The 23,682-nt window shown below is 39.6% G+C and overlaps 3 protein-coding genes and 1 long non-coding RNA gene across 8 annotated transcripts in view; 3 read left to right on the forward strand and 1 right to left on the reverse strand.

Moving 5' to 3' along the window:
* LOC117677378 (uncharacterized) overlaps positions 1 to 8,968 on the forward strand; it is a 78,304-nt gene extending 69,336 nt beyond the window's left edge. For 3 of the 5 annotated variants that reach the window (XM_060694624.2, XM_087881071.1, XM_087881116.1), the window contains 8 exons: positions 1,374 to 1,441; positions 4,387 to 4,541; positions 5,105 to 5,244; positions 6,784 to 6,851; positions 7,057 to 7,229; positions 7,535 to 7,576; positions 7,837 to 7,916; positions 8,298 to 8,968. In XM_060694624.2, the coding sequence (XP_060550607.2) occupies positions 1,374 to 1,441; positions 4,387 to 4,541; positions 5,105 to 5,244; positions 6,784 to 6,851; positions 7,057 to 7,229; positions 7,535 to 7,576; positions 7,837 to 7,916; positions 8,298 to 8,393 (822 nt within the window). In that variant the 3' untranslated portion in view covers positions 8,394 to 8,968. Of the gene's footprint in view, positions 1 to 1,373; positions 1,442 to 4,386; positions 4,542 to 5,104; positions 5,245 to 6,783; positions 6,852 to 7,056; positions 7,230 to 7,534; positions 7,577 to 7,836; positions 7,917 to 8,297 lie in introns of those variants that run through there. The other 2 variants (XM_087880965.1, XM_087881026.1) reach the window with 2 other exon arrangements.
* Positions 4,213 to 10,295, reverse strand: LOC148116339 (uncharacterized). The gene is made up of 3 exons (XR_015730434.1): positions 10,211 to 10,295; positions 4,696 to 4,748; positions 4,213 to 4,427 (listed from the first exon to the last, which is right to left on the reverse strand). It is a non-coding gene; the product is annotated as an uncharacterized LOC148116339 (long non-coding RNA).
* A 1,823-nt stretch (positions 10,296 to 12,118) lies between these two features.
* Positions 12,119 to 14,114, forward strand: LOC117677516 (actin-like protein 9). Its single transcript, XM_034437761.2, has one exon. The coding sequence runs from the start codon at positions 12,698 to 12,700 to the stop codon at positions 14,039 to 14,041; it is 1,344 nt and encodes a 447-aa protein (XP_034293652.2). The 5' UTR covers positions 12,119 to 12,697; the 3' UTR covers positions 14,042 to 14,114.
* Positions 14,115 to 18,029: 3,915 nt separating this feature from the next.
* Positions 18,030 to 20,011, forward strand: LOC117677513 (actin-like protein 9). Its single transcript, XM_034437760.2, has one exon. The coding sequence runs from the start codon at positions 18,211 to 18,213 to the stop codon at positions 19,552 to 19,554; it is 1,344 nt and encodes a 447-aa protein (XP_034293651.1). The 5' UTR covers positions 18,030 to 18,210; the 3' UTR covers positions 19,555 to 20,011.
* The last annotated feature ends 3,671 nt before the right edge of the window (positions 20,012 to 23,682 follow it).

Raw genomic sequence — 23,682 nt, forward strand, 5'->3', positions numbered from 1 at the left:
CCTCATATGTCTAAATACATCATTGATGTAAATTGATTGTCTGTACTATAATCTCAGTGTAATAGTTAAATCTTGATTTAATGGGCAAACTCTCAATTAGACATATCTATGGAGATTCTCAGTCATCCAGGTCATGGATGTTCCAAAGGTGCTTTTTTCAAGAGGCAACTGTACTTTCTTCTTTTCCTTGGATAAGAAACGAAACATTTTCAAAGAACAACAAGAAAGTCCAGATGCCTCTTGAAAAAAGCACCTTTGGGATGATCTCAGTTGGACAGATCTTACTCCATTTAATGATAGAATCAGAGTGAAAATTTTGTATCTGAATCAGAGGTGAAATCCAGCAGGTTCTGACAGGTTCTGGAGAACCGGTAGTGGAAATTTTTAGCAGTTCGGAGAACCGGTAGCGGAAATTTTGAGTAATTTGGAGAACCAGTAAATGTCACCTCTGGCTGGCCCCAGAGTGGGGTGGGAATGAAGATTTTGCAATATCCTTCCCCTGGAGTGGGGTAGGAATGGAGATTTTGCAGTATCCTTCCCCTGCCACGCCCACCAAGCCACGCCCACAGAACCGGTAGGTAAAAATTTGGATTTCACCACTGATCTGAGTCCAATGAATCAAGGTAGAATAGAATAGAAAATAGAATAGAATAGAATAGAATAGAATAGAATAGAATAGAATAGAATAGAATAGAATAGAATAGAATAGAATTTTATTGGCCAAGCGTAATTGGACACACAAGGAATTTGTCTTTGGTGCATAAACTCTCATTGTACATAACAGGTATAAGTGATAAATCATGATCATAGTCATCATAAAAATACATTAATCCTAAATCATAAAATACAACACTTAGTTATTAAACTGCAACTGTAGTGTAGTTCTTCTAGAACAGTTTGTTCTCAGATCTGTTTTGGGTATTCACCAGTGGTGGGTTCCAAAAATTTTTACTACCGGTTCTGTGGGTGTGGCTTGGTGGGCGTGGCTTGGTGGGCATGGCAGGGGGAAGATACTGTAAAATCTCCGTTCTCACCCACTATAGGGGAAGGGTACTGTAAAATCTCCATTCCCTCCCCAATCCAAGGGAAATATACTGTAAAATCCCCATTTCCTCCGATCAGCTGGGACTTGGGAGGTAGAGAATAGATAGGGATGAGGCCAGTCAGAATTTTTAGTACCGGTTCTCCGAACTACTCAAAATTTCCGCTACCAGTTTTCCAGAACTGGTCAGAACCTGCTGAAACTCACCTCTGGTACTCACCTCTTTCATAACTGAACTTTCATAGTGTAAGTGACTTATTGTGCACCAAACAACAAGAGATTTTAAAATGTAGATTTAAGCTTAATAGGATTTAATTTGATTTGATTCCAGTTGAATCAACTCTTCCACCAGAGTTCCATCAGCGATGGATTCAAAATTTGTGCTGTAACTAAATTAAGGTCAGTATTTACCAAAGGTGTCTCTGAGCAAAATCTTGATGACATCATTGAGTTTATAAACAATTAAATCAAAACCAAGTGAATTGTTATTGCTTATTATGGTACGTGAATTCAGCCAGATATGGCTTACTCAAGAAACTACACTTAAGTAAATTATGGTTTCATAAAATATTTAAATTATGCTTATACACTCATTGTTTGGATCTTATCTGTCCTCAATACCAAGCACTTGAAGATACCACTTAAATCTGGCTACATAAAACTTTTAACTGAGATAGTATTCTCTAGGTGAGAGATTGTTTTTACAGCATACTAGGAAACTATTTGTCAATGTTGCATTAACCTACAAGTAATAAAATAAAAATAAGAAAGCACAGTATTTCCCAACTCACATTCTCCACGCACGTTGGACTTTTAACTTCCAGAATTCCAAACCAGCATGTCTGTAAAGGAACTTCCTTACCCACTTTTCCAAGTAAAGTAGAGCAGATACTGCAGGGTAGACATCAAAAGACCTCCGGACTTTTCGTCGGGCCCTAAAAACTTATCTTTTTCAGTTAGCCGGTCTGTCTTGATTTTATGGTTGGTTTTAAAATTTGATATGGATTTTAAATTGACAAATTTTAAACTACGGGCCAGATTTATCTAATTATTTTAAATCTATTTTTAATTGTAACTTTATGTATATATGTTTTTTATTTTGGCTGTTCACCGCCCTGAGTCCGAAAGGAGAAGGGCGGTATAGAAGTTTGATAAATAAATAAATAAATAAATAAATAAATAAATAAATAAATAAATAAATAAAATAGCACTCCCCAATTTTTACATTTCTTCAGACTTCTCAACTATGATACAATTTAGAGCTACTGAAAATAAAGGAGAATTTCATTCCTTACCTCTTTCTTGCACACAGACCATTGCTTTCCATCCACTTACCCATTAGCTAGCACTAGATAGCTGGGCCTAATTACAAAAAGTCTGTGCATCAGGAGCTCTTTCTAAATTGCAGCTTGGGAGAGAGAGAGAAGAAAAGTGCCTCTAAGAGATTTATTTTTTTTAAAAAGGGGGGGAGTCAGAAAGAATAACAAACTATGTATCAGAAACGGAATGTCCATTTTAGGCACTAGCCCAATGGTGGGTTGCTCCTGATTCGGGCTGGTTCGTGTGAGCCGGTGGTGGTGATGATGTGACATCACCGAACCGGTTCTCTTTGGGAGCTGGGCCCTCCCGCCTGCCCCCACGTTAAACTTACCTTTAATTCTCGTTTTTTACCCCAGCTGATAGGCATGGCAGAGTGGATTGCCGCACCTCAGCTGGGCAGAAACCTAATGTGCTTGCGCAGAGCGCAAGTTTGGCGCACGTGCAAGTGAAGTGAGCAAATGCACGGTGATTGCACGCAAAGCGCGTGTGCAAAGAAAACCGGTGATAACACCAGTTAGAACCCACCACTGCACTGGCTGCATTCATTCCTTACTAGGCCTACCATGTGGATCTTCCTTCACTAACAGATTAGTCCTGGAAAATGCAGCTCTTGGCATTAAAAAGGTTGCTAGGCCCTGCTGCTGCTGAGCTAGGTATTTTAGGAAAGGCATTCCAAAATAATCAGATATGAGAATGGCCAGATTTCTCTCAAGATGTTGAAATCTTCCAGTCCAGTTGATATTGAGTGAAAGCAAAAGCAGACATGAATGGGCCTGGGGTGTCAGGAGGTATGAATGAGGCCATGCTATGGTTATGTTCATTTATCATTAATAAGCTTGTTTTTTTCCCCCTGGCTGAGGTTTATATATATATTTTGTGTAGCTAACAATATTTAAAATAGGGAAAAGACAATGTGTGTGTTGTCTTTTCCCTGCTTTAAATATTGTTAGCTACACAAAATCATGAATTTGAGATGAGCGGCCATATAAATTGAAAAAATGAATTTTTAAAAATAAAAGTATGGTTCACTTGGAGTATTGCAGCATTGATTAATAATCAGTCATAGAAGTACCTCAGGTCATGATAGTCAGCTAGTTGAATGTTCCTCATTTATGTAGAGTTCTGATAACATAAGAAACCCAGCTTAATAAAGAAAAATACTGCATGCTCATATATTAATCCTAAACTAATGGACTATCTTATGATTAATGTGCTGGCCTGCTCATACAACTTATTGTCAGTGTCTGATAGCTACAGCACATTGAATCACCCAATAAGCTGTTATTGTAGCCTATTTTAATTGTGTGAACCCAATCTTATTTTATAAATAAGGCAAAAGTTATCTTGCTTATCTAATGCACATATCAGAATGGGAAATGTTTCTAGGAACTCTTCATTTTTTAATGTGTTGAAATACAGAAACTTCATGGAGATGCATTATTATTATTTCCATCAAAGTAAATTTGGCCCACTCCTAGTAGATAAATTTACATAATAACTCATCATGTGGCTTGTCTGATTTTAGCTGAGTCTGTTGGGTTTTAACCTCAGCCACTGTACCTCAGGCCTTATTTTTGAATTTATTGTTTAGTGACCTACCCAAATTTGCTTTTTTCAGTAAAAGATGCCAAGAGCAATATATTTCTTTCTGGGTAGTTGAGAAGCCTTTAACTAAGATAGTAGGAAATATAGCTCTCAGTGGTTCTGCTGGCTAGAAAATGCCATTTATGGCAAAGAATATATTAGCAAAATACTTTGATTATGAAGTTTCAGTATACTATATAGTAGGAGTCTTTTGTTCTGTGTGCATTTTGATCTTAGACATGTCATCAAAACATCAAAACTCAAGATGATTTTGAAAGTTGCCTCTGAAAATGTCTGACTTTATCTAGCAGTAATACAATTTGAAATGTTTTTGTGCATTAAAACATTTTACTGTTAATCCGACTTGCTTCTTAGCTTTAGTCTGAAGTCAACTCATGTTTCTTTTCTCTCTCTTTCTGAATCCCCACTATATTTTTTAGAATCGGTTCCATCATAGTTGATTGCAAGTGTTACTTCCATCCTGCAAGGAATATCAGCAAAGAAACCGTCAAAAATGTCTTTCAACAAGAGACCCAGAATGCCACCTCTCAGTGGCTGGGTAGCAGGTTCCAATTCATGAGCTTCACCATTGAAGGTATAAAGTTTGGCATGAACTAAAATGGTAATGGTCATTAATGTAGGCCTCACGCCTTTAAGAAATCTATAATATCTCCTTTCCTATTACTTATGTCAGATAGACAGACAGATAGATCTGAGCAGCATGATGGCTTAGTGGTGAAGATACTCACCTGCCACTCAGAAGATGAGAAGTCAATCCTAGGTAGCAGCAGATGTTTCTCTCCTAGGGCACAAAGAAAAAATATCTACTGCAAACTCCACCTGGTGTCAGGAAAGGCATCTGGCCAGTAAATACTAAGCTCCATTCAGTCACCACAACTCTAGCCCAAATTAAGGGGTTACAGGGTTGTAAAAAGGGAGACAGATGGATGGGATGGGATGGGATAGGATGGGATGGGATGGGATGGGATGGGATGGGATGGGATGGGATGGGCGGGCAGGCAGGCAGATTTTTAACACTCTTAGGGTCTTTCAGAACCTTATAATAACTGGGTGACTATTAAATTTACAATAAAAGAAATGTTTGTTATATTTGTGCACTCCTTTTTCTATTGAAAATTCTTGAAACAAATACCAAAGCAGTAACCAATCAGCCCCCACACATGCTAAAGGTGAAGAACTTCACTGTAAATTTCACCATTATCAACTTGCCATACAAGGACATGAAGGATCCAAAGTCAGAAGTTTATCAGAAAACCAAAGCGAGCATCAAGGATGAGGTAAATGGCTGAAAACATCTACAGGTTTCATTGATGTTAAAGTCCCCAAAATGTGTCTAGATTTTCTGCCAACACGAAGAAACAGCAATAGTTCTACAGTTTATCCATTGTGCATTGGAACAATGCTAATGTAATGTTATAGCACAATAGAAGGCAGCGTGATTGGTTTTTTTAAGTGCCTTCCCTTAAAAAAAGATTGATCAATAGTAATGTATCCCACCCAGCGGTGAAAGCCAAATTTTTTTACTACCAGTTCTGTGGGCGTGGCTTGGTGGGTGTGGTGTGGCTTGGTGGGTGTGGCTTGGTAGGCATGGCAGGGGAAGGATACTGCAAAATCCCCATTGCCACCCCACTCTGGGGCCAGCCAGAGGTGGTATTTGCTGGTTCTCTGAACTACTCAAAATTTCCACTACCGGTTCTCCAGAACTTGTCAAAAACTGGTAGATTTCACCCCTAATCCCACCCCTGATCATCTTTTTCTTCTCCAAATCTTCAAGTGTGTTCATTTCTGCTCCCAAGCAAAGTCTTTAAAATTAGAGTATTTTAGAGTTTTATTAGATTTTAAGAGAAAGTATTGTAATTACAATAAGACTGACTTTGGAAAGAAAAATTAATGTACCTGCATATTAGTCCACATGCCCCCTGCTTTTAAAGAAATGCAAGAATATTTACCAAAAGAACTGTTCTATTCATCCTCCATTTCAGAGCTAGAAGAGGGAAAGTGACCCTTTGACAAATTCTCCTCATTGATAGATATTTTTGCCAAATGGAAGTCAGATACTGAAGTGGAGGATTGAGTAAGACTTGGGTCATCTTCTCCATTACCTAAAAGACATCTTGGGAAGTTTAATATAGCCAGAAAATATAATGCCCTGCAGAACCACCAATTAGCAACAGATACAGTATCTAACAGCCAGCCTAACTCCTTAGGAATACCGTAGGAATGAGCAGATCACCCCAATTTTGCTCCATTTTACAATTCACATGAGTAGGCTAGTTATGATGTCCATTGTATATTAACAACTGCAAATTTTCCATCTTGGAATTCTTCACCTTTTGAAATTTTATAATGTTTTACATTTTTTTTAAAAAAATAATCCTAAATTATTCTGTTTTTTATATTTAATTTTATTGATTACTTTGTACACCAGTCAGAGCCCCTTAAAAGTTTTATTAACCAGACTCTGTTTTACAAAATTTCAAAAGGTGAAGAATTCCAAGATGGAAAATTTGCAGTTGTTAATACAGACAGGGGGGTTCTCATCGGTCCAGGCAACTCCATAACACATAATATGAATCTGTAGTGAATTTCTTTTATATATGTCATCCCACATTTGACACCATCAGCATTTTACACCTCTTAAGTGAAGGATAATGTTGCAGCTTTAGCCAGCATGTTCTTTAAAGCAGAATTAAATATGGAAGTTTTCCATTCAAACCTGAAGAAAAAGTGTCAAGAGGAATAGATTTGGTTCTTTCTTAATTCATTATCATTCCTGGTAATCCATTAATCCATCCTCTTCTTTTTCCTTGGAACAGCTCAACCATCTATATCAACGCAGTGATCTGAACAAGAGTTTTGTGGGCTGTTCTGTGAAAAACTTGAGGTGCGTTTTTAAACAGAATGCAAAGCTAATTGAGTATCCAGTCCACATTCACAAATCTATTTGTTGCTTGTATTTGCTACTGCCACTACTGTTTCAAAACTCTAATGAGTCCTTTCTTTTTACATTAACAAATAAAAATCTCAGCTGTTTATCTTCTCAGCCTCACTTTTTAATATTTACCATGGCTTGCATTTCTCTTTTTCAGACCCACTAGCCATGAAAGTCAAACTGATATCAGTTCTCTCTGCACATTTGCAGTGGACTTTGGCTCAAGGACTTTTGACAAAGACCTTGTGTATGATATATTTAAAAACCTGACTCAGAATGCCTCCCTAATGGGGAAATACAGCCTGGACAATAACAGCATAAATATTAACGGTAAGATGAGGGAAACACAGGTATGTTTGACAGAGGTAGATGCTATAAATTAGAAAAGGAGAGATGAGTCGAAGTGAGAATCTTGGACTCTGCCAGGGATTTCCATAGATGGGTGAGTGTAAAAAAACAATTAAGATGGCAGCCATCACCATGCAATAAAAGCATCACATATAAAAGAGAGGGGAAACCTTCTATTGCATGGTGGTGGTTGTCATCTTGACTTGTTTGATCCCTGCAGGACTCTGCCTATTTTTTGCCCCTTCCATATTTAATGGAATCCTTCCTTCCTTTCCATTCTTTTCCAGCATATCCTTCAGCCATGGCAACAACAGAACCACCCAAACAAGGTAATTATCAAATATACCACCTTTAGTATAAAATATATTATCCCAATATATTTTAGCTTCTGATTTCAATACCCCCATTCCCGCTGCGTTAAACTGAAGAAATGTAGAATTGTTATTGTATCCGTCCCTGCAGAAGATGCTATAAACTGAAACAGAATCAGCATTGTCTACCCAAAGCACACACACACATGCATGTGGAAATGGGCAGGGTGTAAATTTCATCATTAAATTTATGCATTTGCATTATTTCTTATTTCCAGAGCTCCCTTACTGGGCCATCATCCTCATATGCTTCTCCGTCTTACTGGGTTCTATCTTTTTCTTTCTTCTGTGTGTCTTGGTATGTATGAACTATGCTTCAAAGTAGAGGGCTAATGATGAGTCTCTAATATAAGGAATCCTCAGCACTCTTCCAATAAATACCTGAGGAGAGTGTATGTTTTCTCAGAAGAATTTTAATAATAGTGGATGGGAATGTGATGAAACAGTTTCCTTGAGACCTCCTATGCTGTTAATCGAGGCAATTCTGGGAATGAAGGACCCTAAAAGCAGTTAATGGAGCCAATGGAAGGAGTCTTCTGCTTCATTTCTCCCTCTGACAAAGTCAGATGGAATTGAGGCTGTTAGCTCCTGAAGGAATGTCCATCATGAGAGAGAAAATGGACAAAAGAAGGAAGGCACTTCACTTGTATAAAATGTATTTATTTCTCTCTTTAATCAGACTGTTGTGTGGGTGAAGAGGAGAGCAGGCAAGTACCAGATCCAAAGGAACATTTTTGGCCTCTATTTCCCATGCATGGGCATGCAAAAATCATAGTGATGTGGATTTTGGAAACTTGACTTCATCCCTGCAAGAGGACCCTTTCCATCTTGCACATATTGTGCAACAAAAATATGTTTACTATAGCTGGAATGAATTTCTTGATGAACAAAGATACTGCATATTATGTGGAAGACTGCCAGACTGATAGATTGATGGGGTGCCCTGTCATATTTATTTTTTATGTGTTGTGAAACTTAGAGTCTTTTTAAATATCTATAAAAACTACAGATTAGATTATTTAAGTGCCAAAAAAAGAGAGAGAGAGAGAGATTCTGCCTGGAGCATGGATCAGTATTAAACAATTTGCATTCTTTTGAGACTGCAAAGCATCAATGAACTCTTGCACATTTAAAAATGTAAATATATATATATATACTGTATTCTTTTGCTCAATCAGTAAACATTTCACTTGTGTTTGTTTTTTAAAGCATGAATTTTTGTCTTTCAAAGACAATTAAGTTGTTGAAATGGAAGACTTACAGTATTTTTATTTGAGCTGCAATTATGTCATACTGTACTGTGCTACACTGTACTGTAATATCTGTTTTCAAAATAATGTATTTTGGGTAGAGATGATTTTCAATCCTTTTTTAGATATTTCAAATGTTCCTTATTTTTTACAAACCAATAAACATGAGCAAGAAAATGAAAAACAAAACAAAACTTCTACCAAGAATCTAAAATACAGTAACTTTTTTTAAAGACAATCATAGCATATATGACTATGAACTCAAGTCTTAGAATACTGTGTACAAGAAAAATGTAAGTATGAAGAAATCAGTTTTAGTCAGAAATGGCATAATTCTTTCTGCATTAATTTTGCGGTTATACAGTATACAGCTAAAATTTAGTTGCCACCATCCCAAAATGATAAAGTATTTACACCAAACCTATCTTTGAAAATAACAGATATAGATTAACAGAGTTGGAAGGGACCTTGTAGGTCATCTAGTCCAACCCCCACCCCACCCTGCCAAGCAGACCCTACACCATTTGTGACAGATGACAGTCCAGTATCTTCTTGAAATCTTTCTCTTTTCAATTCTTTTTCTAGCAACAAAGTACCTTAGATGTGTGGCGATACAATTACAGTGTTTTTTGCCTCTCATTCATTCACAGTAAAAGGCTAGCCAATTATAAACAATTAAACCTTACTTAACAATTTTGTATTAGCAGCTAGTAGTGAATATGTTAAATCTGTTTAAAAGTCCAATTTATTGTGTTTCTTTACACAGTGATCATTCACTTTTTCACCAAAAGATCTGTTTTTTGTCTTTTATATACAGGTAAGTAATAAATTTACTCAGTTAGATAGATTTCAGCTTAAGTAGACCAGATGCAATGGGGGGGGTGGGAATCTGCCCATATGTTATATGCTTCAGTACGGTTATAAAATTTCCTTCATGAGTCTGTATATCTATAAAACTGCAAAATATGCATGCATAAAATCTCATTTCCATTTTAAATATTTGGAACACAACATCTGAGTCATATAACATGCAAAGATAAAGACTGGATTCCCCTATTTCAGCCTAATAAACCATTTGCATTCTCAAGAAGTAATACCATGAAAACTTCGTGGGTATGTGAAAAAAGTGAATATGGAGGTTCCTGTCCTCATCCTTACTTTATTGAACTTCAGTTGGCCAAATGTGATTTGACTTTATATATAAAGTAATAAATAAAAACTTTGTGAAAGATAGTAAAATAAAATAAGTTTCTACAGGCACAATTGACAATTTGAAAGAACATGAAAAACAACCCCTTAGGGCAATTCTAGCTAAAAACTTTTAACTCCTCAGTTTTCTAACCTTGTCTGAGGTAAATGCCCCCTTCACCTTTCAGGATTCCAGCCAAAACTCTAACCCCTAAGCTAAATACAGAAGGGGAAGCTAAAAATTTTAGATGTCTGTCGCTCAGCCAACTTGAGGAGGGTGATTGAAGGCCATCAGCCAATTCCACAATTGATACAAAAGAAAACACAAATAAATAAATAAATAAATAAATAAATAAATAAATAAATAAATAAATAAATAAGTAATTAAGTAACTAAGAAAATAAATAAATAAATAAATTAACTAACTAACTAACTAACTAACTTTATAAAAGATATTAAAATAAAATTAGCTTCCACGGACACAATTGTCAGTTTAAAAAGAACATGAAAAACAACCCTTTAGGGCAATTCTAACTAAAAATTCTAACTCCTCAGTTTTCTAACCTTGTCTGAGGTAAATGCCCCCTTCACCTTTCAGGATTCCAGCCAAGTCTCTCACGAAAGTCTTCCCGCCAAACCCTGACAGAATCCCCTTCTCTATTTCTACTGGCTGTCTTGGGTCACGTGACTCCTTTTTTGGGCACAAAAAGCTGGCTTGTGATGTAAAGGGCTGGCTGCCTCCCTACCTACACCTCATTTCTACCTGTGGAGCTTCCTGGAGAAAGTTTGTTTAGTAACTGTTCAAAGTTACAATGGCACTGAAATAAGTGAGGTATGTTTTTCACACCTTTGCGGCATCTCCACAGTCACGTGATCAAAATTCAAACGGTTGGCAACTGGCATGTATTTATGACAGTTGCAGTATCCTGGGATCAAGTGATCACCTTTTGTGACCTTCTGACAAGCAAAGTCAATAGGGAAGCCAGATTCCCCATTAACTTTGCAGTTGTTAAGTTAGTAAAAAAAACCATTTTGCTAACTTAACAACAGCAGTGATTCGCTTAACAACTGTGGAAGAAATATAACATGGAGTAAAACTCACTTAGCTACAGAAATTTTGGGCTCAATCAATTTTGTCAAGCATCTGAATTTTGTTCATGTGACTATGGGGATGCTGCACTTGTCATATGAAAAACGGTCATAGGTCACTTTTTCCAGTGCTGTTGAACTGCGAACGGTCAATAAATGAACTGTTGTAAGTTGAGGACTATACGTGGAGCTCATAGGAAGCTCCTGCTATAACAGAAGCTTGTTGTGAGTTTGAGTAGTGATTCAACAGGAGAGCTACCAGCAGGATCCTTTTGGCTCCAATTCTAGTCTATAACCACCCCTGCTGCCAACTCTCCAACCACCTCTAATGGATTATTTCCTGACTCCCTCTTTGGATCTGGTAAGAAAAGTAGAAACCTCTATGTATGCAAAGACAAGAACAGGTTTCTTACATGGTTTGCATTCAAATAATTACCCATATCCTCAATTCCCTGGAAAGCAGGTCCCTAAAGCCAGTCATATTAAGGGACACAGTCACACGGTGACTCAGTGGTTAAGATGCTGAGCTTGTCGATCGAAAGGTCGGCAGTTCAGTGGTTCAAATTGCTAGTGCCACATAACGGGGTGAGCTCCCGTTACTTGTCCCAGCTTCTGCCAACCTAGCAGTTCGAAAGCACGTAAAAAATGCAAGTAGAAAAATAGGAACCACCTTTGGTAGGAAGGTAACAGCGTTCCATACGCCTTTGGCATTTAATCATGCCAGCCACATGACCAAGGAGATGTCTTCGGACAGCGCTGGTTCTTCAGCTTTGAAACGGAGATGAGCACCGCCCCCTAGAGTCAGGAACTACTAGCACATATGTGTGAGGGGAACCTTTACCTTTAAAGCCAGTCATACTAAGTCTCCCTTGACTTAGAGCCTGTTTCCTTTCATTCATTTCAATTAAATACTTGTGTAATTACATTTTTAGCACCCACAATATTTTTCTAGCTTCTCACTGCAAATTCCTGCCATTTCTCAACTTTATTGCAACTTTCTGGCTACAAAAAGCTCACACTCCAACAACATTCTGTATCTTCTGCTTAAATTAGTATAGTTTGGAGAGAAACAGCATGCAAACAGGCATAGGAAATGACCATTATATTTAAATCCAGAGTTGAAAACAAATGCAGGTCTGTATTTTCCCTCTGTTCCTCATACTGTAGAGTTCATCTGATTGTCTCATATGGTAGTCTGGATTCACACAGTTCCATTTGAACAAAGTTGAGCAAAAATGGAATTGAGTGATGTTGTATGAAGTAATTCATGATGCTATCTGCACATATACAATTTCCAAATTGTAGCTCATTATCCATCATTTCCTATCTAACGTTCCCAAGTCTTCATAGCGATAAGGAGTTAACAATACTGTCACACTTGGCTAGCTGAAAAATCTGCTGAAAATTCTAATGTGATGTCATAGTTCTCCTTTATGTGTCTTGAGTGAAAGCAAGTGCCTTTCATTTTAAAGCTGTAGAAGAAAGAAGGTGGGGTTTAAATGTTGTAAATCATAGTGTAATCTAGTGGAAGATAATTTAAGTTCTATTTACAATGTCAATCAGCGGTTCTAGACCAACCACTCCAGAGCCTTTGCAAGAAACAAACCTGGGATTCTCAGGATCAAAGAGTCCAGAGCAGAAGCCAATGAGGCTGGGCCACGCAAGTGAAGAGATCTCTTCCCCAGGATATGCTTTGGACCAGATGTCTCAATCTTGGACATCATCAAAAAAAGAAGAGCCCACCAGGAGCAGGTCACATTCTCCATATAAAGAGTGTTCCATTGTCAAGACAAGAGCAATTGTCATAGATACTGGTACAGGGACATGTAAAGCTGGATTTGCAGGTCAGCAGACCCCCCAGGTAGTTATTGGGGCATTAGTTGGACAGCCCATAGAAAAATTCATGAAGATTGGAAGTGATATACCCGACACATTCATTGGAGAGCAAGCCCGATTGGAACCTGATATTGATATAATTTTTCCATTAAGGCATGGCATAATCACAGACTGGGAAGCAGCAGAAACATTGTGGTGGCACATTTTTCAGCATGAACTCAAGATTGCTCCAGAAGACCATGCACTTTTAATGTCTGATCCTCCTCTTTCACCAACTACAAACAGAGAGAAATTGGTGGAGGTTGTTTTTGAGTCCCTTAATTTTCCCAAAGTGTATGTGGCATATCAGTCGGTGCTGTCAGTGTACGCTCATGGAAAAATTAGTGGGTTGGTAGTAGATACAGGCCATGCTGTGACACACACTGTGCCAGTCCATCAAGGATACAATTTGCCACATGCCACAGAAAAGATGGACATTGCTGGAGCCAATGTGACATCTTTTTTGATGGATCTCCTCAAAGACATGGGACATTACTTAGATGAAAAAATGCTGGATATGATTGAAGATATCAAACAAAAATGCTGCTATGTTGCACTTGATTTTGAGAGTGAGTGGAACTGTCCAGAGGAAGACAATACAGCACAATACCAATTGCCAGATGGCCAAATTATTACTTTGGGGAAGGAGAGATTTCAGTGCCCTGAGATATTGTTCAATCCACCACAAATGCCTGGACTTGCTCTTCTAGGCATCCCTGGCATGGCCCAAAAAAGCTTAATGAAAGTTCCTGAACAAATCAGGAAAGAAATGTATAAAAATATAATGTTATGCGGAGGGTCGTCACTTTTTGAAGGATTTGAAAAGAGATTTACTCAAGATATCATGACTAATTTGGAGACTAGCACAAAAATCAAAGTCACAGCTGTTCCACTTACGCACTATTCTGTCTGGACTGGAGGTTCAGTTCTTGCTTCCTTGAAAAACTTCCAATCATGTTGGATCACAAAGGAACAATACCAAGAGTACGGACCATATATTGTGCACAGGAAATGCTACTGAGTTGGGCCCAGCCAGGTTAACAAGGATTAAAATGGATAGGAGATGGCCCATAATAAATTAGTAACTTTGCTTAGATTTGAAATGTGACTTGTATTTATTGGCTGCATATTTAAATCTGGTCTCAGAATTAATAACTGTTCACTCCAACTTACAAGGGACCCAGCCATTATATATATATATATTTCAGAACTGTAGCTCTATACACTTATGAGACATGACTATCCATTTGTTAGGCTTGATTTCATGCAATCTCGCCATCCTAAAGCGATCATCTTGATCATCAAAACTAACCAACTCAGTCATTGTCTTAAGATTCCACAGATATAATTACAGATGCTGTTGCGACCAACTAATATCGTTATTTCTCAGGAAGCCATTAATCACCTAAATCAGGGGTGAAATTCAAAAATTTTCCCTACCAATTCTGTGGGCATGGCTTGGTGGGCGTGGCAGGAGAAGGATACTGCAAAATCTCCATTCCCACCCCACTCTAGGGCCAGCCAGAGGTGGTATTTGCCAGTTCGCCAAACTACTCAAAATTTCCGCTACTGGTTCTCCAGAACCTGTTAGAACCTGCTGGATCTCACCCCTTATCTAAACATATATGACTAAAGATAAATGACTCAGTTCTCCAAATGAGCAAGCAATGTCAGTCAGAAAGCTTGAAAGAGTCCAGAGTCTAGATGAAAATAATATCTTTACAAAAAAAAACCTCTTGTGTGACTTTTGCACTTTTCTGGATTTTGAATGCAGTGCACTCCTGTATATGAAATTTATATTTGGGAAATATGTATATCTTGGGAGAATAATCTGCATATTATGAAGCACCACTTGCAAAATTATGAATATTAAAGAAAGTTATGTTCAAAAAAGAAAACAGATTAGGAAAAGTTGTATTCAATGTGTGTGTTAGGGAAAATTGCAAAAAAAATATATGCAGGTTTGATGGTATGGACATTAATAACTGAATACATGCAAAACTCAGCAATCCTTGCTGTGGCATGTTCTGAATCTATTGCAGACAACCCTTGCAACTCACAGTCAATAAAAACGTGGGTAATCCTATATATTTGGCATCAGGCTTTATTACTCCAAGTTATAATGACAAAATAGTGCCTCTTTAAGCATATTTGAGCAGAGTCAGTTTGATGTAGTGGTTAAGACACCAAATTAGAAATGTGGAAATTGTGAGTTTGTCCCACCTTAAGCATGACGCCAGTTGGGTGATTTTAGTCATTCTCTCAGTCCGAGGAAGAAGACAATGGCAAACTGCTTTTGAAAAACCTTGCCAAGAAAATTGCAGGGACTAGTCCAGGAGTCAAGACTGACTTGAAGGCATATTTTACGCACACACACACACACACACACCAGCCTGGAAAAAAGAAAAGTTCTGTTGTGTTAACATTCCATAGTTTGAACATAATGCTTCTTCCTCCAATTTTCTTGGAATAGGGTTGGAATGGATGCTAGGCTAAGAGATAGTGATTGGCTCCAAAATTGGCCAATGAGCTTTCATGGCTAAGAATAATCTCAAACTAGTTATTACGGTAAACTCTTGCTATTTCACATTGGTTCTTTGTGCCTTGCTGGCTAAAATGTGGGAAATTTGGTTATTCTTCAAGATAAGACGTGCCACATGAGTAGTATCCCTACTATAAAATTGTTATTATTATTATTCAAATATCTGGGATGAAATTGAGAAAACAATAATGGGAGAACAGAGAAGAAATAGTTATAAAGACAAAGGTAAGAAAGGACAGAGAAAAATGAAGTATATGAGCTGTGGTCTACGGAGAGTTTAAATATAGATTTCTGAAGTGGGAAAAAGGTTGACAGTCCAAGTCATGAGATGGAGATGGGTAGGCATATAAATAAATAAATGAACAAACAAACTAGGAATAAGAACGAAAATCAAGTTTGTGCTTGATCTCTGGCTTCTAGCAAGTGGAATTTCACACCGTCAGTTGTTTCACAGCCACAATTACAAAAAGGTTGTACATCCTCCTCATTCAGTCACATTCTAGATCAGGTTGTTGAAATTAAGAAAAAGTTCATGTGAACTTAAAAGGACTGTTCAGTTCAGTTCAGTTCAAAGATGTCAAATGAATTCCTAGAGATGCAAATGTGAATACCAGTGTGTATAAAGCTGTGATGAAACTTCATTTAGAGGTAGTTCTAATCACTACCTCTAAAAAAAGATACACTGTAGATCCAAAAAAGGTGCCAAGAGAAATAGAGATAAAAGAAAATAATTCAAGGGCAAAAGCACATTCTCTATTTTGAAAAACTGATTGGATATTTATTTATTTTTTTGCTTAGATAAGGTAAAACAAATCATTTCAGAGGTGTATAAAGGCACGAGACATGTGGGAATTGGTTCAACAATGCAAGATTTCAGAGGCAACGTTGCAATCATAGGTCCAGTTCTATTCTAGGTACAAGTGTTCGGTCATGACACTGCATACACTATTTGCAAGTTTTGACTTTGCTTCATCCCCCTTCACCAGATACTCCTCTGATGGCCTTGTATAATGTAGACAATCATGATCAAACAGAGCTTTTTCTCTGTGTGTTTTTGGCCGGCAGAGTGCTGCTGGAGGCCGGAGAAGTCAAAAACGGGCCCCGTGGGGACCTCGCAGGGCCTCCGCAGGGCCTGTTTTTGCCTGGCAGAGTGCTGCAGGAGGCCGGGGAGGCAGAAAATAGGCCCTTCAGGGGCCTCATACGGCCCCTCCCATGCCCTGTTTTTGCCAGCAGGGTGCTGCGGGAAGTATCCATCTTGTCTCCCCACCCCACCCCCACTGGCCCGCAGAGGAGAACTACAATGCTGATCCAGCCCTCGAAGAAATCCAGTTTGACACCGCTGATTTAGCACCTGTAAAAGAAAGTACCTCACAATGATCTTGTTCCACACCACTCAGAATGCAATTACCTGCTATTCCAAACAGATCTCCTTGATGGTGATTCCAGCAGCACAGTAAATGCTGTAGGTGAGAACCTCCTATTTGAGGAATACAGAGTATGTACATTTTAAGGAAATGCCTGCTCTTATGGGCCTCTCCATCAAGAGACTAGCAATGGGCATGGCTGCAGCTACCCAGGATAAAGTGTATCCAGCCCTGCCAGGTCTTGGCAATGAGACTTGATTTTATTAAACATTCTCTCTCTCCATCTCTTGGACTAGATAAGCAAAACAGGTTAGTAGACTGGGTTGGGATATTCCTATGTACATTGACTGAATGGAGATACTTTAACATAGTTTTACTTATGAATGATTTGAGGCTAAAGTTACCGTAACTGATTGGATTAACCAATCTCTTTTTGATCTCTCCCCCAAATATTATGCTCTATTGATCAAATAGATAAACATGGCAATGCATAATTTAGAAGCTGAATTACTATTGCATGTAGTGACGGCTTTAAACCAGAACTGGACAAACGTGTGGTAGATCAAATTACCAGTAAGTCCTAGATTTCATTATTAAATACTACCTCCTTAATAATAAAGAATATCATTTAAATACCAACTGCAGGAATGCAGCTGTGGAAGACATCCATCTATGCTTCTGAGCTTCTTGAATGTATCTAGCTGATCACTGTGTGATGCAGAATGCAGAATTGGATGGGTTAATATCCTGAACAGGTAGAATTTGTCTAATCTTCTTAAAATGAAATAAATGACTGAAAGCTAATGCATGATCCTACCATAGCAGAAAATTCAGCCATCATATTCCTTAGCTTCAGATTCTTAGCGGGGAAAGGCTAGTAGCAAGTGCACTATCTTTTGTGAACAGTTATTGTAGTTGCCATGATTCAGCTAAATATTTTTCCTTTTTTGTGGTTATCAAAGAAGTCCTGGGAACAATTTTGAATGTATTTATGTCACTCAAGGAGAGTTGATCTGGATGACTCATGGCATTCTATGAGTTCTTAAGATTCTAAGATTCTTTCCTTCTGGCCATTGTTCCTTGTGGAACATTTCAAAGCTTCCAGATGGACAGGACAGTAGCAGAATGAGCTGACGCACTTTCCTCCCGAGCAATGATTGGAGGGAAGAGATCATCATTGGGCAGTGCTACTTGCCTTAGCCAAAGCAAACAGAAGGCCCTTGACATTTAGGTATTACAGAACGTGATTTGTTCTTGGAGAAGGTATCTTGAGACATATTTACTATGTTACCCAGAAGTCACAGGACAAGCAGTCCAGGGCCTTCTTATCCAAGGAGTCCTGGATCTCTACGATCAAAGAGCCCAGGGTCAAGGCCAGTGAGCCCAGGATACTCAAGAAAAAGGACCCCATCCACAGGATATGCATTGGACCAGCCATCCGTATCTCGAGCATCTTCCAGAGAACGAGGGGTTACCATGAGAAGGTCAAGTACTCCAGAAAGAGGGCGTTCAGTTGTCAAGACAGGAGCTATTGTCATAGATACTGGTACAGGGACATGTAAAGCTGGATTTGCAGGTCAGCAGACCCCCCAGTCAGTCATTGGGACATTAGTTGGACACCCTACAGAAAAATCTATGAGGACTAAAAGAGATAGACCAGATACATTCATTGGAGATCACGCTCGATTGGAACCTGATACCGATATTATTTTTCCAGTAAGGCATGGCATAATCATAGACTGGGAAGCAGCTGAAGCACTGTGGAGGCACCTGTTCTACCATGAGCTCAAAGTTGCTCCAGAAGACCATGCACTTTTAATGTCTGATCCTCCTCTCTGTCCAACTACGAACCGGGAAAAATTGGTGGAGGTTGTCTTTGAGTCTCTCAATTCTCCTGGAATGTATGTGGCATATCAGTCTGTACTATCAGTGTATGCTCATGGAAAAATTAGTGGATTGGTGGTAGATACAGGCCACGCTATGACACACTCAGTACCAGTCCATCAAGGATACAATTTGCCACATGCTATAGAAAGGATGGACATTGCTGGAGCCAATATGACATCTTTTTTGATGGATCTCCTCAAAGACATGGGGCATTACTTTGATGAAAGAATGTTGGATGTTATTGATGATATCAAACAAAAATGCTGTTATGTTGCACTTGATTTTGAGAGTGAATGGAATCGTCCAAAGAGGGAATACATGGTGGACTACCAGTTACCAGATGGTCAAGTAATCACTTTGGGAAAGGAGAGATTTCAGTGTCCAGAAATGTTGTTCAGTCCTCCTCAAATGCCTGGACTTACACTTGTAGGAATCCATGGGATGGCCCAAAAAAGCTTAAGGAAGGTCCCTGAACAATCCAGGAAGGAAATGTATGAAAACATAATATTATGTGGAGGGTCATCACTTTTTGAAGGATTTGAAAGGAGATTTACCCATGATGTAATGTCCCACTTGCAGACAAATACAAAAGTCAAAGTCGCGGCTGTTCCACTGAGGCACTATTCCGTCTGGACAGGGGGATCCATACTTGCTTCCTTGAAAAATTTTCAACCATGTTGGATCAGAAAGGAACAATACCACGAGAATGGGCCATACATTGTCCATAGGAAGTGCTATTGAGATGACCCAAATGAAGCCTAGGATAGCTAGGGCTGAAATGGCTGAGAAGCAACTCATAATAAATCTCTGTTGCATAGGCTTGAAATGTGGTTTGCATTTATTGTTGAGAGATTCAGCGTGGCCTGTCAGATGTCAGCTGTGTGGACATATCATGCAAAAACCAAGACCATCTTAATAGCGGAAGCTAACAAAGAGCAAAAGTAAAATGGAAGCTCCTTGAACAGTACTTAAAATGCCTTGTTTTACAGAGCTGTGAGATGTGGGCTGCAAAAACCTCCATGATGAAAAGACACAACAAAAAGATACAGAACATGCTGTCTTTCTAGCCTAGATTAATACTGTGGATGGATCCCTGCAAAATGAGATGTTAACCCTATGTTTTCAAAATGAATTATTCATAAAATCTGGACTACAAATTTGTATGTAAAATAAAAAAAGACTGGGTACAAAATGTAAATGCTGCTTTTTATTGTTTGTTTTTTTAAAAAAAAAACTTCTGTTGCAGAAAAATCAGAGAGAGATTTGATCTTTTTAAAAATAAAAGTAGTATTTAGATTTTGTAACCATCTTCTGTATACAAGTTCAACATTTATTTATTTTTATTTATCATTAAATTTATTTGCTACCCACCTAGTAGTTTGAGGTGACCCTGAGTGACTTATAGTGAGATAAAATATATAAATATTCAAACAATTATAAATATAAAGCCAGATTAAAACTACAAAAAAATCAACATAAGATAAAAAACACAGGTTTGGAGCAGAGAGGTGGTGATACTTTCTCTGTTGGTGCATTAATAGCAATAGCAATAGTACTTAGACTTATATACCACTTTACAGTGCTTTACAGGCCTCTCTAATCAGTTTACAGAGTCAGCATATTGTCCCCAACAATCTGGGTCCTCATTTTACCCACCTCAGAAGGCTGGAAGGCTGAGTCAACCTTGAGCCGGTGAGATTTGAACTGCCAAACTGCAGCTAGCAATCAGCTGAAGTAGCCTGCAGTGTTGCACTCTAATCACTGCGCCACCTCAGCTCTCAACTACTTCCAGCCAACAGATTCTCCTTCATGACACCGCATGACCAGGTTTTATTAAGGCTTTTCCTGAAGGCTAAAAAAGAAGGGGAGGACTTACCTCCTGCAGCAAAATATTCCAAAGGCCAGGATTCATGGCAGAAAAGGCTCTTCTCCTGGATCCCACCAGCCAAAATTCCTTGGCAGATGGAATCCGCAGTATGCCCCTTCTTCCAGCACAAATGGGATGGGCCAAACCCATTGGGGAAAGACAGTTCTGCAGATCCATGCCATAAAAGGCTTTAAAGCTCCAGATAATCCATGTCATCCATTTCCTCTGGAGTTGCAGTGCAACCACTTTTCCCACCACCCTTCCTACAAAGGAAGCCTCTCCTGCACCCACCCAGAAGTCACCGTTCTGGAAGCTTTCAATAATCAGGAGGGACAGGGATCTAATAAGCAAGTACTTGCGCTGACAGCCCAAGGACCCTGCCCATTTCCTCAGGTCCAATAGGATCCAACTGCTCCCAGAAAACAGAGTAAGTCCATTTCCTGAGCTTTTTGACAACCCTGAGATGGCCTCTAACAGAATTGTACCACACTTGGGCTCCAACCAAGAATGAATCTCAGTAATTTAATTTATCAGGTGTTGCACAAACTCCTCCGTGCAGCCCTAAAGATGATCATCTGAGCCCTCTGTCTTGAGGAGGGACTGGGTGACCTTGAACAGTGACATCCTGCAGATGCAATAAGTGTGGAGAAAGATTGACATTTTGTCTCTCTTCCCATTACAAGGTAGACTTTAATTATGGCTTTAACCTGTGTTTGGTCGGATTCATTCTTTGTTTTCCACCAACAATGCTCCAGCCATCTCTTGGTCCTTTTCAGAATGGGAAATGTGAGCCATGGGAAATGTTGGGGCCAAAGGGCCATGAGAGGGCCCATAGACACGATCCTGTCCAGGACTTCAGTTGCTCTCTGATTCCAGGCCAAAGCCACCATAGGAGTATGCAGCAGTGTTACCAGGTTCTATCCCAGCTCCTTTTAGAACCTGAGCTGGTCCATCAGTCACTGGGGGTGAGCCATTCAAATTGGCCCAGCCTCCCTATGGAGGGGGAAGCATGAGAGAATCTCAAAGCCACTTGGGCATGACCTGACCAAGATAAAGGGGATATTGCACCAGGTCACATTGCTATTGCTCTGACAAGATCATATCCAGAGTATTAAGTTGGGCCATGGATGACCTGGGATATGCCCATGTCTGTTCTGGTGGCCATGAATTCCTGAGCTGCTTCTAAGCCAGAGATGGCAGGTTGAAGTCCCCCAGGACTATAAGGCTGGATAACTCCAACCCTGAGATGGCCTCCATTAACACAGGCAGGGAGCTAGTTATGCAGCAGGGAGGCTGGTTCAGCAGCAACCATCCCAACTGATCCCACAAGGCCAGTTCCAAAACATGGTCAAGAAACTTGGGGAGCATGATCTCTGAAATCCAGAAGAGATTCTCGAATGACAACTGCCACTCCCCCTCCCTTGCCCTATGGTAGAGGTGGGGAACAACGGCCCCATTGTGACTTGTAGACTTCAATTCCCAGAAGTCCTGAGCCAGCCAGGAAATCCACAGGTCATAAAAGAGCCATAATTCCCCATCGCTGTCCTACAGCTTTGGTTGGTGCCAAACACTATACCCAACTGGACACATTTCTGAGAGGGGAAGTCTCCACTCTGGTGTCAGCCAGGTCTCGGTAATGCATGCTTGCTCCTCCCCAATATGATCACAAATAAGGGGGAGAGCTTATTATTGACCTGGTGTTTATTAGCAGGAATCCAAGACTCAGGCCTCCGAGGGATTGCTGTCCAAAGTCTGGATGCGAGCTTAAAAGTCCAGAACACACCATTAGTTTTAAACATCGGTAGCATCTTCCCAGGGCTGGGAATTTACCTTTACTACTGGTTCGCAACGGGATCGCGCTTGCACAACGGGAAGCTTCTGCACATGTGCAGATCACCAATGATGACATCCAGGGCAGTGGGGGGGGCTCCCGCCGGTTTTATTATCGGTTCTTACGAACCGGTCCAAACTGGGGGCAACCCACCACTGCATCTTCCCCTGCAATGGAACCCCCTTTGGCTCCTATCTAGATGACCCATGCCTGTCATCACTTGAATAGGTTATCTTCGAGACCGCCTTTTATCGCATAGCTCCCAGCGACCGGTAAGATCCCACAGAGTTGGTCTCCTCCGGGTCCCGTCAGCTAAACAATGCCGGCTGGCGGGCCTTCTCTGTGGCTGCCCCAGCTCTCTGGAACCAATTACCTCCTGAGATCCGGACCATCCCCACCCTATCGGCCTTCCAAAAAGCGGTGAAGACCTGGCTTTTCCAGCAGGCCTGGGGCCGTTGATCTCGCTTTGTGATCTGAGGAGATCCAGCCATGAATGGTGTGAATGGGTTTTAATGTCTTTAAGGTTTTTAATTTTTAAGTGTTTTTATAGTGATTTTTTTTTAGTGTATTGTGAGCCGCCCTGGGTCTTCGGAGAGGGGCGGCATATAAATTGAATAAATAAATAAATAAATAAATAAACAAACAAACAAACAAACAAACAAACAAACAAACAAATAAATAAATCACCCCAGCCAGAGACACCTGAGGTGCCTCGTCCCCCTCAGCTTTGGCAATCTCTCCTCTGAGGCCTGCCCTTCCTTCAACCATCCATCCAACTATCCACTGTACCTAAATTACCCAATGGGGGGGGATGCGAGGGGAGAAGCTCCTGTGGTACTTCAGCATTACCTCCCATATTCTGAGAGGATTGAATATATTCCCCAGTAGGTGAGATACAAGCAATAATAGAACATTGGTCTGCCAGATGGTTTTCTAGATTAGAGGTTCTGGCTTACATAGAATAACATCAGCATTTTTTTCTTTTCTTTTTTTTTTTTTCAGTAAAACTGGGCTTCAGCTATGCTTGTGCTAAACCAGTCAAAACATGCCCAGACTGATGGGTAAGATCCTTAGATTAGAGACCCCACACACCCACTTCAAGGTCTGTTTCTGTTGCTCCACTCTAGGAGGAGGTTTCGAAGTATTTATAGCAGGACTACTAGATTCTGTC

Source organism: Pantherophis guttatus, chromosome 1 (assembly GCF_059756535.1).
Source record: "Pantherophis guttatus breed Tessera chromosome 1, ASM5975653v1, whole genome shotgun sequence".
Lineage (NCBI taxonomy): Eukaryota > Metazoa > Chordata > Lepidosauria > Squamata > Colubridae > Pantherophis > Pantherophis guttatus.